At 34.5% G+C, this 18995-nt stretch overlaps 2 protein-coding genes across 5 annotated transcripts in view; one reads left to right on the top strand and one right to left on the bottom strand.

Annotated features, from left to right (window-relative positions):
- Positions 1-18995, bottom strand: part of LOC138175792 (electron transfer flavoprotein regulatory factor 1) — a 38075-nt gene that overhangs the window by 4010 nt on the left and 15070 nt on the right. The gene's annotated exons all lie outside the window — the stretch shown is intronic.
- Positions 1-18995, top strand: part of LOC138175791 (GTPase KRas) — a 47386-nt gene that overhangs the window by 20674 nt on the left and 7717 nt on the right. For all 3 annotated transcript variants that reach the window (XM_069106275.1, XM_069106274.1, XM_069106276.1), the window contains exons 3-4: positions 2053-2231; positions 8062-8221. In XM_069106275.1, the coding sequence (XP_068962376.1) occupies positions 2053-2231; positions 8062-8221 (339 nt within the window). The remainder of the gene's footprint in view (positions 1-2052; positions 2232-8061; positions 8222-18995) is intronic.

Below are 18995 nucleotides of genomic sequence, written 5' to 3'. Positions count from 1 at the left end.
TTATTAATAAAAGCACATTATCTTGAACAAGTTAGCACTAATGTTTTCTGTTTCATCGTTATGGGTTTTGCCTATACTGTTTTGTGTTGCTTCCTTTACATAGTTGAAGTCAGTCTATATCCTGTCCTTTTGGTTTCACTTTTTTATTCTGTATCACTCCATGTCTTTTATATTTCTTTGTATTCTACATATGTAATTTCTTATGGTTGTACTCTTTACCTCTTAATTACTTGTGTTGCTTTGGGCAAATTAACTAACTTCTTTGTGCCTTGTATAAAATGAGGGGAGGGACTAGAAAACTTCAATCTCCATATCCCTTCTTGTTCTAAAGTTCTCTTATTCAGTTGCCTATTTCAATTAATGTGTAAGGAAGGGTAATGCAGTTGTTGTTTTTTTTTTTTTAATTTCAAAAAGAGAAAGAAACCCCTCAGGTATTTAAAAAATCACCAGAAGTTTAGAAGCATCAGCAGAACAAAGCTTTCAAATCCTTTCTGTTTCCTGGTCCTATGTGACCCTCTTGCCTATCCTTTTTAAAGTCTTCAATTAATCTGGTAATTTGAATGAAAATATACAAAGGGTAGGCCTATCTCTTCCCTACATAGTCTCTATTTACATTCAACTGATTTTTTTTTTAAAGCAATCGGGGTTAAGTAACTTGCTGAAGGTTACACGGCCAGTTATTTTTGTGTGGGTGCTGAGGCTGGAACGATCGATCCCAGGTCTCCCAACACTGGGGCTGGTGCTCTTACTCACTGCACCACCTGGCCACCCCTCAGCTGATATTTTTAAAGGACTTTCCTTGTTCCAGGTCCTTTTCTGGAAGGGTCTGAAATATTGGAATGACCCTATTTCCACATCTTTTGCCCCAGATAGAGTCTTTCACATTTGCTTAGCATATAATGTATGGTACATTGATAAATGACACTCTTAGATGTAAATTCTGACAATTCTTAATATTTTTGTTTAAAAATATGAAATGTTTAATTTTAAAGTTAATGGCTACCTTAGGTGTTCACTTAGAATTGAAGCCTTGGAGAGATGATATTGAATTAAAAGCTACATAAATACTATATTTAACTTCATATCAGGGATGTGGGGTGGATCAGTTACAGTTTGTATCCAAATGTTTACCTCCCATTGGTATCTCTGCTTCCTTTTCTATGAGTTTTCACTGTCTCTTACCTTTTCTGGCAACATTGACGCTGTGTGTGTGGGGATCTCTGGGAAAGATGTGATTGCCTAGAGTCTGGGGAAAAGATTTGCATTGTAGTGGTCTATTATTAAGCTCTCATTTTGTGGCATTGTCCTTAAGGACATCTCATTCTTTCTTTGATAGTCTGATTACATGATTTTCTTTTCATTTTATAGTTAGAAACTCCTTAAAACTTCAGGTAAAATGATCATGCACTCTGCTAACTCCTGTAAGATTTTTCTGGCTATCAACAGGCATGCCTAAGAAAAATCATATTGTACAGCCAAAAGCACTTAAGAAGGGCATTTGAATGTAAAGTAATCATGAGTGTATGTTTGTGTGTTTTGCCAGACACATAGAAAGTACTCAGGAAATAACATGTGAGATCTATGATTTCGTTGGTCAGGGTACTCCTGCCATTCATTCAAATGGCAATTCTTTCAGTGCCACCTGAGTTGTTTTGGCTAAAAAATAAAAACATCATCACTTGGTGATCAAACCTTTGGCTTTTCCTGCTAGGCTGGTCCTTATATGACGAGATCATTGTAGACCCATGCTCAGAGCCTTTCCAGCATGTGTTCCCCTGGCATACCCTTTGAGGACCCAAGATCATTGTTACACCACAGGGAGAGATGGGAGTAGGACTTTAGTAGAATATAATAGGTTGAGTAGACCATATTTAAATGAAATATCTTTATATTGATGATTGATTTTTTTTCTTTTCAGATTAAGTTCAACCCTGTTTAGATGATTTTTGTATTTTAATATACTTAGTAGCATCACTGCATCTCTGTGTAGCACCCAGACAAAAAACAAAAAGGTGCATTATAATAACCTAGACTATGTTTCTCCTTTCTCAGGATTCCTACAGGAAACAAGTAGTAATTGATGGAGAGACCTGTCTCTTGGATATTCTCGACACAGCAGGTCAAGAGGAATACAGTGCAATGAGGGACCAGTACATGAGGACTGGGGAGGGCTTTCTATGTGTATTTGCCATAAATAATACTAAATCGTTTGAAGATATTCACCATTATAGGTGGGTTTAAAACAAACCAATTTTAGAAAACAAAACTGGAGAACTGTTTAATTGCTTTATTCTAGGAAAATTTATGAATTTTGTAACTATAGACATCGTAGATATTGTTCCAATGGCTGCATTAACATTGGTTGTATAAAGTTGCCTGTCTACAATATAAATTTTTACAAACAGACAGAATTTTATTACTAAAGGGCAATATTACATAAACATCTATTAACTTAGAGACTGATTTCTTCTCTTCTTTCTTCTGGGCCTGCTTCTCCCACCTTCAATACTTAGCCCTTCTTTCCTGACCCGCTAAGACAGGTATGCACAATCTGGCAGGTTACTTGCTGTACACCAGAGGATTTCCTCTACATTTTTCACGGATCACCTGAAATCTTGGTGTGTGGGAAGTGGTCTGAGGGCCACAAGCAGCCTGTGGTCTGCAGAGTGTTCAGGCCTTTGGTAAGAGCTGCTGTGCAGAGGACGTGAAACTTAATGGTCTGCAGGAGAAAACTGGGACTCCCTCTGGTCCAAAGTATAATTTGGGATAGGAACATTGGTTGGTGAACCCGTATATATATCTTATTTAGCTGTAAGAGGAGCTATGTAGGCAGAGTAGAAAAGCTATAAAATATTCATAAGCTTAATCCCCCTCCCAAATCACCTTAAAAATAGTAATTGAGATTAGTGTTGTTAGATTCATAGGATCATAATTAAAAAAAGTTGAAGTATTTTCCATGGAGCTGAGCAGGTGCTCATCCTTTCTGATGGGTCACACATTTTCTGTCATGTCCTTATAACCTTTATATCTGCTAGAAGTTAGGAAAAGGAAAGAGAAATCCTATTGGCTACTTTCTGTAAGACCTAAAAGAATCTGGAAGCCTTTTCTCCTCATTCTTTCTCTATCCTGTTCAGGAGCAACTCTTAGTCACCAGTCATCTTTGAAAAAGCCTATAGTTATGGGGGGTAAATAAGGGATTACCTCATCATCCCAAATTCAACATCTGTACAAGTCCTTTAATGCAGAATTAGATCACGTGCCCTGCATTGGGACCAAGAATACATGCTCAGTTCCACAGAAATCCAGTCCAACTCCTATTAGACTATTATCGGAAGGGACATTAACTCAGAAGGGGTTAAATGCAGGAATAATTAAAGCCCATGTTTATATTGAACTTGAATGTTTTCAAAGTGCTCTCCTTAAAACAACCCTGAAAGATCAGTAGTACAATTAAACCCATTTTATAGTTGAGGAAACAAACTCAGAAGTTACCTTTTGTTGTTCAGTTGTTCTGGCATGTCTGACTCTTCATGACCCCAGTTAGGGTTTTCTTGGCAAAGATTGTGGAGTGGTTTGCCATGTACTTCTCCAGCTTATTTTACAGATGAGGAAATTGAAGCAAATAGGGTTGTGTGACTTGCCCAGGGTCACACAGCTAGTAAGTGTCTGCAGTCAGATCTGAATTCCAGAAGGTGAATCTTCCAGACTTAAGGCCTGGAGCTCTACCCACTGCACCACCTGACTGTCCAGAAGTTACCTCACTTGCTCATTGTCACACAACTTGTGAGTGTTGAGAGCCACACTCAAACTTTGATCTTCTGATCCAAAGACCGCTGCTCTTTGCATTCCATTGTGTTTCCTCTGTTCCCTCTTTAATGGGAAAACATTCATATGGAATGCCTGAACACCTCCCATGAAGGAAACTAGCCATTTCACGAGGTAGCTCATTCTGTTTTTAGATAGCTAATTGTTGGGAAGCTCATAAACTGGGGTGATATCTGTATCCCCATAACTTCTATCTCTTGATCCTCATTCTTTCTGCTGATATAGCAAAGAATATATTTAGTAAGTCAAATGATATCTCTATATTTGAAAAAACAAAACTATGTTGTACTAACACTGTTTCCTTTAATTTTCACATGACATAATTTTTAGGCCCCTCATGACTTTGGTGGCCCTTTTATGAAGTTGTTATATTCCTTCTGAAATATATTGCCTAGAACTGAATATACAGTATTTCAAGCCATGGTAGAGTGCAGTATAAGTATATACTTCCTTGATCTGGACTTGATGCTTATTGTTGTGCTTTCTAAGACTATATTATAGTTTTTAGTAGCTCTGTAACACTGTCATATCACATGTTGAGTTTTCAAATGACTGAAATTGTCTTTTTTATGTAAACTTCTTTCTAGTTATATTTTTTTTCATTTCTTAGTTGACTTTTTTTTTTCTTTTTGGCTTTTTGGAGGGTCATTGGGGTTAAGTGAGTTGCCCAAGGTTGCATGGCTAGTGTTAAGTGTCTGAAGCCAGATTTGAACTCAGGTCCTCCAGACTCCCGGGCCAGTGCTCTATTCACTGTGCCACCTAGCTGCCCCGCCTACTTGATTTTTTTTAAACCTAAGTTTAGGTTACATTTTCCCCTATTTCATGTTATTTTCCAGCCATTGTTCAAATATGTTGAGATTTCAAAAATATGATTGTTATTCACTATATTAATTAGCTATGCCACCTTTGTCATCTACAGACTTGTCAGAGAATGCCTTCTATGTTTTTACCCAATTTTTAATGAAAATATTGAACTTTAAAGAGCTTAGGACAGAACCCTAGGGTCTCATATTAGAGAAGTTCCCTCCAGGTGGACATTGATTGATTAATCAACACACTGAGTAGAGTAATATAGTTAATTGTGAGCCATAGAATGGTGGTTCTTAGAGCTGGAAAGTACCTTAAAGGCTGCTTAGTCCCTAATTTTATAGATGAGGAACTGAGACTAATAGAGGTTTTCAGTCAACTAGCATTTTTATTATTTATTAAACACTATTCTGTGCCCAGACACTAAGCACAAAGGCAACAAACAGTTTCTGTTCTCAGGAGCTCACAATCTACTGGCAGAGACAGTATGCAAACAATTATATACAAATGATCTCTACAAGATTAACTAGGGATAGTCTCAGAGGGGAGATTAATAAGGACCAGGAATGTCTCCTTGCAGAAGGTAAGATTTTAGCTGAGACTTGAGAGGAGGAGAGAGAAAAGTACAAGTATGAGGGGAATAAGCTATTTGAAATACACAGTAGGGCCAGGAGTATGAGGAAACCAAATGTCATTAGATTGCAGAACCTGTGGAGGGGGAATAAGGTATGAGAAGACTGGAAAGGTAGGAGGGGCCAGAATATGAAGAGCTTTAAAAGTAGGGTAGGATTTTATATTTGGTGCTGGAAGAACATTTTGACAGTTGAACAATTGACAGGAAAATTGACAGGAAGAACAATTTTGACAGCAAGCTATTGAAAAGGGCAAGGTAGAAGAGGTGATGGGAGCCTACACTAAGAGGGTTGCAATGTCAAAGGAGAGAAGGTGATATATATGTGAGATATTCTGAAGGCAATATGACAGGACCTGACACTTGATTGAATATGGTTAAATGATCTGCCCAGGGTCACATACACAGTATCTAAGATAGGATTTGAACCCAAATTTTCTTGATTCCCAAGTCTAACATGCTATATCTAGTAAACTCTTTAGCCTCTCAAATATTACTTGGTCCACATTTCTCTGTCATATCCCTAAAGATAATATAAGAAGTTTATTTCTGTCAGATAGCTTACTAAGATCAAGAAGTACTAAATCTGTGATACTCCCTTTATCAGTGAGCCATCCTTCAAACTATATTTCCACTGTTGTCCATTATTTTTACATACCAAAATAAAATAGGTGACCAAGTTGGCCTTCCATTTTAAAAAAGAAGTTAACCTTTAATATGTTTATTTTGAAATGAATTGAAGAAATTATGAAAGATCATTTATACTCAGGAACACTTGGCATCGTGTGATTTGCTTTTATTAGTCTGCCAGAGGATTTAACTTTGGGAATCATAATTTGTTTTTAGCTAATTTTAAAGCTTGATAGTCTTCTCCCCTGGTTTGGAACTGTGCATATTAATTTAGTTTTCTTTGTCAAAAGCATATTCGACAAGAATTTTTTAAGTACTTAGTAAGTGCAGGGCTCAGGACTAGGTGCTGAAGATCCAAACATAAGATGAAAAATATATGAATAAATCTAGGATTTCCATGGAGATAGGTCAAAATGAAACATTAGCTGATTTAACATGTACATTTCCTTTCTAAGCAGCCCTTAAGACTGGTCAGTCATAATCTTAGGCCCTAACAGGATTAGTTGGAATATAAGATCTGCAGTGTCTCTTTTGTAGATGTGAAATATTATCTAATAGTCAAGTAACATAAAATTAAAAAAATGTGTAAATGTTACATTAGGTTATGGAAATTAGTATGGCCACAGAAGAACATTAAACTAACAACACAAAATGTTGTGACTCAACAAGTTTACATTATGAGGAAAGAATAATGGACTTATTTTGGAGCAACTATCAAAAAAGATGAAATCAAGAGTTTTCACATAATGGCTTAATGCTTGGTCATTTCAAACTTTTAAGTACAAAATTTCGTGAAATGTTTTGTAATCTCTATCCTAAATATAGATGGGAAGTAGGAGATTAGCGGTGGCAGTAGGAGCTTTTAAATTAAAATATCTTTAAAGAATTTGGCAAGAGAGTACTGACAGCTTTCTAAATTCTTTTTAATTGTCCAGTGTGGGTTTGGTGTTAAGTATATTTTAATTTTACACATTCTTTGAAAGTGGCAATCTTACTACATGTAATATACAGATATCTCACATAAAAGCCATTATTTCATAATAATATTAATATATTGTATATTTTATCCACAGCCACACTGTATCACAGAATTCAGATATGTAATTTTGTACTTCACTATTCTGATATTATTTCATTTTTATGTTTTTATGGACTCAATTAACAATGTTAGATGTGGCATGCCTATAAATGAAAATTCTGTTCACCACAATTCCCAGAGGGAGACCAAATGGCGTAGTGGAAAGGATGCTAGATTTGGAATTCCCTGACCACACTGGGAAAGAGTATAGTTGGGAAACGAATGAGAAAAGTAATGTGAGTTTTATAAAATGGGTTTGCTTAGAATCTAATATTAGAAACTGGCATTTTCAAATTTTGGAGCCCTCCCTCACCATACCATAAAAATGGCTCTTCAGAAAAGTAAAATAGGACAGAATTAAAACATCATTTCTTTATTGAAATTACAGCCTACTTTGAAACATCAAACAGAAAACAGTCCATTTTTAAAATAATGCTGCCGCCCACCCTGCCCCCACTCCCAATTTTTTTTTTCAGGTGAAAGGACTTTTAGCAGATACTGATCTTTGGAGTGTATAACAGTTATTCAAGAATTTGACCATCCTTTCATTTTGGGGATCAAGGATGTGGGAAAAGTGAATAAAGCTTTTACTAATAATTGCTTTTTAGGCAAATATTTAAGTGCTGTTTATATTTTTAAGTAATGTACATTAAAATTAGAGTTTATATTCTAGATAATTTTTAGATATACTGAGTTTAGAATTCACATTTTTTTCAGTACGTTTTTTGGTTTGAAGTCACAGAATTATAGCTTTGACATTCTTTTGTTTTGAAGTAGTTATATTTAAAAATGAAGATTCTAGTTATATTTAAAAATGAAGATTCCTCCACCCCTGTGTCTCTTCCTTTCCCTTTCTAGTTTTAAAAATTTTGTGTAATACAAAAATATCTGAACTAATTTTGAATGCTTTATTCAAACTGAGCAAGGAAAAATAAGAATTTGTTACATGGGGAAATTGGGGATTATAACCAGTTTTCAATCTGATTATATATACTAAAGTTAAAAATTTTTTTTATCAAGTATTAGAAGATTTTTCAATCTGTTTAAATGTCTCTGATATAACATGGCTTTTTTTCTTTTCCTACCTCAGAGAACAAATAAAAAGAGTTAAAGATTCAGAAGATGTACCCATGGTCCTTGTAGGAAATAAATGTGATTTACCTTCCAGAACAGTAGATACAAAACAAGCTCAGGACTTAGCAAGAAGTTATGGAATTCCTTTCATTGAAACATCGGCAAAAACAAGACAGGTAAGTAAAACCACAACAAATAGAAAACTACTTGCTGAGACTGTAAAGTGTTATCTATATCACTTCACATCTACCATTTATCTATTGCCTAGTGTAAATTGTGATTAAATTTAGCTTTGGTGGATTAATAAATGAACATGCTGCTTAAAATAACTGATACTTAAAATCAGTCCTTTTATATGGTAATCCATGGATTTTCTTTCCTCTAACCTAGAAAACAGTAATCTGTTGAAATAAAAAAGAATAATATCTGTGTACAGGGGTCTCTATCCTCTGGGTAAGAGTGTAAAACTTTGAATTCAAGTACTTATCTTCTCATATACTAAGATTCATGTGTATTACTCTAAGAGCTCTGGAAGTTTTAACTTTGAGATTTTCTGTTCTCTTCTGGTGCTTGTAGAAACAATGTAGTGCATGTTTCTAGACATGGTTTTCATTTCTGTTATATTTTTAAACATTTTATTTTTCCCTTGATAGTTAATTTGAGGGAAGCAGAGATTTTTAAAGAAAATGACATTTAAAAATGATTTCACAGAAGTAGTCATTATTTTTTTCTGATAAACTGAATGTGAAGATTTACATTTAAAAATATATTCATCAGTTGTTGATGTCAAACTTTCAGTTAGAGAATATTAGCAACTATAAAATAGTTAAATTTTGTATAATATAAAACAAAGTCTTACAGGGTCATATAAAGTGCGAATTTGCTAAAATATTGAAAACAGGGCATAACGATAGGATATGAAAAATGGAGAAAGCTCTTGAATAAAATTAACAAAATAAAAGTGAAAATATTACATTGCATGTAGTGTCTACATAGATGGCTTGAAAAATTTATATACTAAGAATTCAAAATCAGATTCATTTTTTTAAGCAAAAATTATACATGAGAACAGTTAAAGGTCTTTTCAAAAATTTCTATTTACTTATTTAGATTTAATAACAAAATTTCAGATGATTTTGGGCATCATAAAGTGCCTGATTTATATGGGTTCAAAAAGTATTTGCAAAACCATGTGCTAAAAGGTCTTTAAGAAATGGTCTCTGGCATGAAGAAGCATATGTTATTGGAGACACTGCAAATAAGCAACAGTTAAATAAAAATATAAGTTAACATGTGATTATACTAAAAGGAGTGATACAGAGAGTAGGTTCTTTAGGATGTCAGAGAACTTAGTGTTGCATGGCAAGACACAGAACCTCTCATTGCCCCCAAGACACTCTCTTAAGTTGCCTGGCTGCATTGGAGAAAGAGTTTTCTTATCCTGTATTCCCTTCAGTGATGAAATGGTAGGTTCAAACAAAGAAACAAAAAAGATTGATTGTGGGTTAGGCTGTGAATGATGTGAAAACTGAATGAATGTTTTGCAAGTAAAATAGAGAGTATTCTTTTTGTGGCATTCAGAATGTTTCTTCATTTCTACTTCTTCTAAATATATTTATGTTATAACAAATAACTTGGAAGAAAACTAACGTTTCATGAAGAAAGTAGTAAAACTAAGAAACAAACACAATATTAATTCCCTTTTATAGAATCAAAATTTTTTAAACCAAAACTATGTAAATTTTTTGGCATTTTTACAGTCTTTTACAGTTAGGGAAGATCAACTTCATTTTAATGAAATTTGGTTCTTTCCATACTATATCTGTGATCACTTCAGGCCATTTGGGAATACAGCCTCTTCTATTTCCTTACTTTCTCCCAGAGGATAATGTAAGCTGCTTTAGGGCAGCAACTCTTTTTTATTTTTGTATCCTCAGAACCCAACTTAGTGCTTTGTGCACAATAGATACTTAATACTTTTCTAAATTGAATTTAATTATGAGGTAGTGAAGGAGCTACAGCAACAGTCTGAGGACTGACTGATCCTTGTGTTGCTTTAAGTTTAGAACATTATAAGGACACTTAGACCTATAGATCAAGTAACCAGTGCTGAATTTACTTATTATTAGATATGTGACCATAGACATATAAGCTAACATCTCTTAGTGGGGTATAAGTTTCATTTAGAATGATGGAAGGAACTAGATTATTTCTAAGACTTCCTCCAGGTCATACATATTGTGTTCTTCCAACATTTCCACTAGTGTTCTTATATTCCCTATGATGACCTGGCTGTATTGGCCATCAGCAGCAGGCCAACCAGTCATGATGTAACAGTTAAGTAAAACTTGCTTGGATTGTGGATTGACACCTCAGTCAAACCAGTGACATTATAGGGGGGGTGGGGAATCTCCCCCAGAGAAAAATTCTTTTACATATATTTGCTGTGATTATATCTGTAGATATGGAAAAGGTAAAAAAGGATACTTGGTTCCCAATCCAGCTACTTTTAGACCAGTAACACTCTTCTCCAAAGAGAGGGAGATTTTGTTTTATCATTTATAACTTTAAAAGGCTTTTTGGAGCAAAAAGCATGTATCTTCCCACTTTATAGACAAGAAAAGTGAAGGGTTATACACTTGCCTGATATTTTACAGGGCTACAAATCAAAGGTAGGAAAGAAGGGAAATAGTTTTAATTCCCAGAAGGGAGCCCTTGAATTAACTCTTGGAAATAGCAAATTAATGACTGACAGGATGAAGCAGAATATCCTAATATCCCATTTTCTCCTTACCAGATTGTTACATACTACTTCACTTTATGATAATCAGTTGAAATTTTTAGTTAAAGTATTATGGTATTCATATTTTATTTTGAAATAGCCATTTTTCTTTAATTTGTGATTATATATTTTTCTGTGTTTTCAAAAAGTTTGAGGCCTAAAATTTCTTGAGCATGAGCATATCTCCAATTGATAATAGAAATTGGTGGGAAGATAGGTTTGATTTAACAGAAACTTATTTCAGATATATTTTTTTTTGGAGGGCAATTGGGGTTAAGTGAGTTGCCCAAGGTCACATGGCTAGATTTTGTGTTAAGTGTCTGAGGTCGCATTTGAACTCAGGTCCTCCTGACTCCAGGGCCAGTTCTTTATTCACTGCGCCACCTAGCCACCCCTTATTTCAGAATATCTACTTTGCTACATAAATCTGTTTTGAGATCTGCTTTTATTGAACATTTCTTAACTCTACCCTGATTCTTAAACTTTTAAACAGATTTATATTTCTAAGCTTTAAATTTGCTTGTTATTATATCTGTACTTTATGATGATTTCCTTAGAAATTACCTTATGAAAAATTTACTTAGTCATAAAAATATCAATTGAATCTAATTTGAGGTCTTTTTTTAGTATATCTTATTAGGAGATTTTATTTTATTTTATTTTTTAAAGCAATTGGGGTTAAGTAACTTGCTCAAAACTTACATGGCCAGTTTTTTTTGTGTGTGGGTGTTAAGTATCTGGGGCCAGGTCCTCCCAACTTCGGTGCTCTTACTCACTGCACCACCTAGCCGCCCCTTTATTAGGAGATTTTAAAAGAGCTATTCTAACTCTTGTAGAAAGTTTGAAATGTGACGTGACATATGAATCTTATAACAAATTAAAGGACATACAGCTTTCAACAATAGTAATATTGTACATCCTATATGCAAAGTCTTGGATCTACATCCTTTTCCCATTATAAGTTGCATTTTGTGATTCAAGCATTTCATAACTTAAATATCCTACTTTTTATTCTATCAGTTACTCACAAAAGGGTGCTATCTTGCTTCATGCCTTAATTTTTCATGTGTATTTTTGGGTTTTAAATTCAGTGTGTATGTACTATTGATAAGTGTAGGGATAGGGATCAGATATATGATTTCATTGTTATAGAGCAGTGGTGTCAAACTCAAATATAAACAAGGGCCACTAAAACATACGTAAGGATCCATGTGAGCTGCATATTGTTTTAGAAAACCACATATTGAACATTTAAATATTTCCTATTACTTTTAATCTGGCTCTGGCTGCTGATTGCAGGTCACGTGTTTGACTAACCTGAGACACAGAACCTCCTAGGTTAGGAAACAAACTCCCTTTACCAGTGCAGGTCAGCACCTTTTCTGCAACTGAAAGCTATCTTTATTTAGAGAGTTGCCCAGTGCACAGAAAGACTTTGAGAAACCTGTCTAGGGTCACACAGTCATGGCATCAGAGTCAAGACTCAATTCCAGGTCTTCCCAGTTTAGAGGACAACTTTATCCCTCATATCCCACCCTATTTATAATAGGTATAATGTATTAGCTAATGAATTAGACTTAGGCTACATATTTAGGTGAAGAACATTAATTATGAATGGTTAAATTTCTGATGGGTCATGTGTTTAAATGAAGGTCACTTAGTTGAGGGTAGCAAGTAGGTCAGGATTTCTACTTAAATTTTATATAGATGAGCATTTGTGGTTTTGAATTAAATATTTCTAAAAGTAGATATTTAAACAATTCATTTTCCCCTTTTACCTAATATTTATGATGTACCTGAGTATTTAATAAATTGCATAAATTTGAAAGATAACGAGCATTCAAGATGCTTTCCAATCCATTACATTATTTTAGATGTTTAAAATGTACACTAAATAGCCAAAATGTTATGAACTAATATTAATGTGTAGTTCATAAATATATAATTATTAAAGTCAGCTAGGTGGCAAAGCTCTGGATTTGAATTCAGAAGACCTGAATTCACTTTTAACCCATTAACACTTAACTAGATGTGTAACCCTTGGTAAGTCACTTATCCTGTCTGCCTCAGATTTTTTTTTGCTTTTTGGAGAGGGGAGGGCAGGGCAATTGGGGTTAATTAACTTGCCCAAGGTCAGATGGCTAGTAAATATTAAGTGTCTTGAGTCTGAATTTGAACTCGGGTCCTCCGGACTCCAGGGCTGGTGCTCTATTCACTGCTCCACCTAGCCGCCCCCTGCCTCAGATTCTTCAAATTGTAAAATAGGAATAGAACATGTGCCTTCCAGGATTGTTGTGAGGATAAAATGAGATATTTGTAAAGCAGTTTGCAAACCTTCAAGCCTGTATAAATGCTAGCTATTATTATTATGATTATAATTTTATTTTAAAAGTAATGATTTAAGGCTAAAATTGCATTTTATAATAGTTCTTTCATTGTGTGTGTACACTTAAAGACACACACACGTACACACCTGCACATATGTGATGGCCTCAGATATTGTCCACAACAATAACACCTAACGTATGGTTAATAAAGGAAGGTAAACTAGAAATTCTAAGGCAGTTTTTATGATAGGTATCAATGGTATGAAACCTGTGACTAGAATATAGTTCAGGAAAAGCATACCTTTTCCAAAAGAAACCATTTAGGTAAAAGGGTAGTATAGGAATAGGTAGAATTGAACTGACATAAAGAAAATGGAGGCAGAAACAAATGTGACTGTTTTTGAAGTGTACTAGGGACTAACAGATGAAAAGTTGAGGTATTCTGGAAAGAGGTGGCAGGAAGGCATGATATAGTATTGGTGGTAGAATTTTGATATTCTGGATACTTGCACCTTTCTGCTCAAAGTTGTTAATAATTTGTTAATTTCCTTAATGAGAATTTTATCCTCCCTAAATTGGAACAACCAGTGAAGGTTACTCATTCTGCATCTGGTTTTCATTAGAAAGAAGAAATTAGTTCATGGGTGGAAATGATGGGAAACTTTGGCAGAATTGATGAACTCCATCTTGGAATTTTTAGTGGAAAGAAAAGCCAGCCTTGTACATGTACCTCAGATTTTAGGAGAGCAGATTTCTGAAGATTAAAGGAAAGAATAGGTAGGATCTGGTGAACAAAATTTATAGAGAAATTCATATCATGAAGTAACTGATGACATGAAAACAATTCTGAAGAAGGAGATAAATTGTCCAAAATGTGATCATTGTAGGTATGGAGAGAATTTAATGCCCAATTTAGTTGTTTTACTTAATTTTTTAAGCTACATATAGGAGAGGCAGCATGGTATTCGGAATTGTAGATAGATTTCCCTTGGTATTGTAAGATGTGGTTACCAAGTCACTGTTAGTGACAGTCTTTGAAAGTTAGTGAAAATAAGAGTACATAGTACTCGAGGTAGCCAAATGATAATAAGCCTAAATAAGAAGTGACCTGTCTGAGATCACATAGTTGTTCAGATTCACAATTGTTTAGATTCAAAACCAGTTCCTCTGATTCTAATACAGCTCAGTTTCCAAAGTTACCTTTTCATTTTTAAAAATTATAACTGAGAGTTAGCTTCAGTTAAGTGCTAATAAGTCTTTAGCATCAGCTAATTTTCCCTTGAACAAATGGTACTTGCCCATGCCTTCTGGCATAAGCAGACTGAAAGGTAAGGAATAAAGCCATAGGTAGAGTAGGGCTTCTTAGACTTTTCCCATTCACAACCCCTTCAGCTCTTCTTAAATTTACCCAGTTAAATTGAAGTACTAAGCATCTAATAAGAATAAGACATTGTGGCTAGGTGGTAGGGGTATAAAAAAAGAATGCATGGTCCCTCTTATGAAGATGAAGATCCAGTAGAAATTGAGAGAGATACCATATAGTCATGGACCTTGCCCTGGGGAAGGCTCCATGTTTTTTAACTGTGCCCAGATACTTCAGATGTAGGCACCCTCTAGATCTAAGACAAGATGCTTCAGGGTATCTGTGATCTCAGTATTCTCATTTAGCTCCACCCAGTGTGCTGAACAATCTTGTTTGAGTTCTCTTGACATTGCATGGATAGATACCAGTGAAACATAGGTTTATCCATCCTTGCTTCTCATTAATGTGATTAGACATTTTTCCCCTCTAGTCACACCTCTGTTTTTCCTGTGCAATTCAAGAAAAAATTCTTGTAAAAATCTATACAATTTCCATTTTTCATCTGTTGATTGTACTTCGTCTAATTTTATCCTTGAATGCCCAAAGGATGAGATATATTGCTTAGTTGGATCTCTTATCGAGCTTTTTATAAACTTATTTTTTCAGTTACTGTTTCTTCCTGTTTTATGAGGTGGTTCTCTTTATAATCTTCCATCATCTTCTCTTGAAATTTACAAACAAGTTGAAGAAACAAGAATCAGTGTTGCCCTTGGCTACCTTTTCTCCTCTCAAGGAGAAAGTATTGGATGGTTGAAAGTTCTTCAAACAAAGTCCAGATGGTCACATTATCAAGGATATTATAGTGGTGATTCTTATTGAAGTGTGGGTTGTTCTATAGGGCCTCTGAAATAATTTTCATCTCTGAATATTCTTTGATTCTTGACTACATATATGTGTGTCTCTCTGTGTATATATAAATATGATGCCAGATTTAATAATTTATTTCTATATTGAAACAGCAAGAATAGGAATATGAAATGTTATTGTTATTACTGCTATAAAAAAGAGGTTGCAACATACGAAGAGACCCACACTGCCCAAGATGCATCAGCTACCTGAGCAGAAAACCATTTTTTAGAAAATGGTAGCTGCTGGTATCTTAAGTTTTATTGCATTTGGAAAGGGAGGGGGAAGGGGTAAGTTAAACCAGGTTCTTGAAGGGAGTCTAAGAGAAGCAAATCAGACAACACAGACAGACAGACAGACACACACACACAGGGGCATGAAACTAGGGAGTAGGGGGGTGTTTGTGTGTATATGTATACGCATACATACACACATTGCTAATGTAGATTAGATTAGGCCTGGCTATTTTAGGGCATCTATCTAATTAGGCAGGTAATGCTAGATTATCCTGGCCCACCCGAGTCAGTACATGGTAATGCTAGGGGCAGCAGCTGTTGAAACTAATACTGGAACTCTGGGAGTCAAAATGCCATACGTTTTGCTGAAAACAAGTGGGTATTCGCAGTGAAGTGGTATCAGTAAAGGTCATTACAGGCCTAATCAAAAACTTTCATTGGATTTCACTTTTGAGAATTCTAGGAAAATTAAGTTTTTAAAGTTAAAATGTCAAGTAGTTTACTCTTCATAGGTTTATGGTTCATTTTCAAGTGATGAAAGTTAATTAAAATACTCATTACAAAATTATTTGAATTATATTTTAAAAAGAAAATAATCATTTCCAATGACAAATAAGAAAATCCTCAGGTATTAAATTCCTCTAACTTAATAGAAGCATCTGTAAATTTTGTTCATTAGATTAAAATTTAGTATTATAGCTCTAGGACTGAAAGGGACCTCAGAAGCCTGAAGCCTCGAATATTTCTTAGAACCATGGAAGCTCCCTTATTTCTTTCAGTCAGTTACCAAGTATTTGTTTATTAAGTATTACCATGTGCCAGGCTCTATGATGGACTCTGGAGATAGAAACACTTTAATAGTAAAGAGCTTAAAAACAAGTTTTGTAGTCTGGCATCCAAATATGGATGGAGACCTTGGGAGGTGTTTGTTTGTATGTGGGTTTTTTTGGGTGGGGGTGGGGGGAATGGTATTGGTTTTGAGTGGATGTATACACGTGACTATTCTCTGATCATCTCATTAAGAAAGTATTTGTTTAGTGTAGGTGTAGTGTTTTAACAATAAAAGTTCATAATGTAGCACATGGCATTATTTAGATTAGTTAAATAACTTATTAAGTGCTTACTGTACCAGGCACTTTGCCAGGCTCTAAGAATGCAAATACAAGCAAAAACAAAGATAGGCTCTGTCCTCAATGACAAAACATAAAAGGGAACTATAGGAAGTAGTGGTGTGGTTGGGAGGGGAAAGGTGAAAAAGAAATCTGGAGAGTCAGGAGCAGATTTTGGTTAGGATGACTATTTCTAAAATGGAGGAACTCTCCAATTAGAGGAGGCAGCAGGGAGCAGAGGTGGAAAGGTAGATAAAAATGGAGATTTTTCCCAATCTATCATCCTCCCATCTTCCAAATTGATATACCTAAAGCACAGGTCTGATCATGCCATTCAAAATGGAAAATATCTTCCCTACTTAGACTAAGGACACTATTTTTCAGGTTAGTAAACTAGGAATAATCCTTGGTTACATCTCCTCTGTTTAATCAGCTGCCATTGGCATTATTTAGATTAGTTAAATAATTTATTAAGTGCTTACTGTACCAGGCACTTTGCCAGGCTCTTAATGAATCTCCATCTATGACGTTGCTTGTGCTAGCTCCCTCTCTTTACTTACAAGGTCACTTTCCTAATTCAGGTTTTCATTGTGTCTCAGCTGGACTATTGCAGTAGTATAAGTGGTCTCTCTGTCTCCAGTCTCTCCCTTCTCTAATACATTCTCTTTACAACTGACAAATTATTCCTGAAATACAGGTCCGACCATGTCATTCTCCTATTCAAAAATACTCAGTGACTGACTGTTGCCACAAGGATAATACACAAATTCTTTGTCCTGGAATTTATAATTCCCCTTAATGTAGGACTCAGTTTACTTTTTCTAGGTTTGTATTTGTTTCCCCTCAGTAGGTAATTACTCATGGATATGTTATATCAACCCCAGTAGATTAGAAGTTACTTGAAGTCAGGGACATTGATTTTTTTTTCTTATATCCTCTAGACCTAGTGTAGTTCCTTGAACATATAGACTCTAAATATAATTTAAGTGGACACACTTAAGGAGACACATAAATGATATCTTTATCAACAACAGCAAAATGGGTATTTTGGACTTTGATCTCAGACTTTAGCCTATGGAAACAGGAAGTTAAAATTAGTTGTTCAGTTTCTTAAAATGTTTACTTCACAAGGTATTTCCTTCTAGCTCACTTTTACTTTTATGTCACTTGTATTGAAATGAAAGGATTATTTGGCTTGTGTATCATGTAATAATCTTATCTTTTTTGTAAATTGGCTCCTATGAAAGGAAACATGGTACAAACAACTGGTTCTAAAATTTCACTAATAGAAATTTTTAAATATGTTGTATAAGATTTATTACAAGTCCTTGGAATATGAACACTTCCCAGTTTGTAAGTATATGCAGTGCTTTGTTATGAATACCAGAACTTAGTTAAATATAAACCAATGGAAGGAATCACAAGGAAATAAAATAAATAGGTAACTCACATCTCTGTGAGGTCAGCTGGTTAATCTTAAAATCAATATAAAAGAGATATTAATATTTCAGAAATGAAATTGTAGCTAATTGGCTCCTTAAATTCTAGTCATTTTCAGATTGATAAAGTAAACATTCTCTTGATAATAAAATTCACTGTGAAATAATGACCTCCCAATGATGATAATTTTAGCTGTAATTCTAATAATGAATTCTTTGGTGGTGGTGGTGGTAATTTCTTTTGAATTAATGCCTTCCTATTCTCTCTGCATTGTTAGAACCAAAATCACACCTTTATTTAATGGTGATGGGTATGTTTGTGCTAAAAAAAAGAAATCAAGCACTCAGTCCAAATCGAGCAGTAATCATTTTATGTTCTTGCTGCAGAATAGTAAGAACACAAAATTCTGTGATTTTTTTTTCAAGAGTATTTATTCTGGCAGCAACAAATAAATCCTGAAAATGATTTATTTTCCTTTTGATAGGAATAAAAATTTAATTTTTTTTAACATATCAAGAAAATGAGCTTTTTACTTGGTTTTTGGCAAGTATTTGAATTTTTCAAGTTCTTTATCTTGAGTTTTAAGTGAAAAGGTTTATCAAAGACTTATTCCTTTGTAAAAAGAACTTAAGTACCTTAAATTATTTTAAAATTCAAGATTACTAATAATCTTTTTTTCTTCATGATAATTTTAATTTTGAAAAATCTCTTGCCCCATTAAGGAATTAATTACAGGTATAAAACTAATCTTAGAAAATAGAACCATTACGGTTGAAAATGGGGAAACCTATTACATTTAAAGGCTGAACACCTTTTCAGGCAAAAATGTAGTTTTGTTTGAGGAGAA

Source organism: Petaurus breviceps, unplaced genomic scaffold, assembly GCF_028583685.1.
Source record: "Petaurus breviceps papuanus isolate PSGF00001 unplaced genomic scaffold, PetGlider_PUasm1.0 79, whole genome shotgun sequence".
Lineage (NCBI taxonomy): Eukaryota > Metazoa > Chordata > Mammalia > Diprotodontia > Petauridae > Petaurus > Petaurus breviceps.
This window is presented reverse-complemented; position numbering and strand designations above follow the sequence as displayed.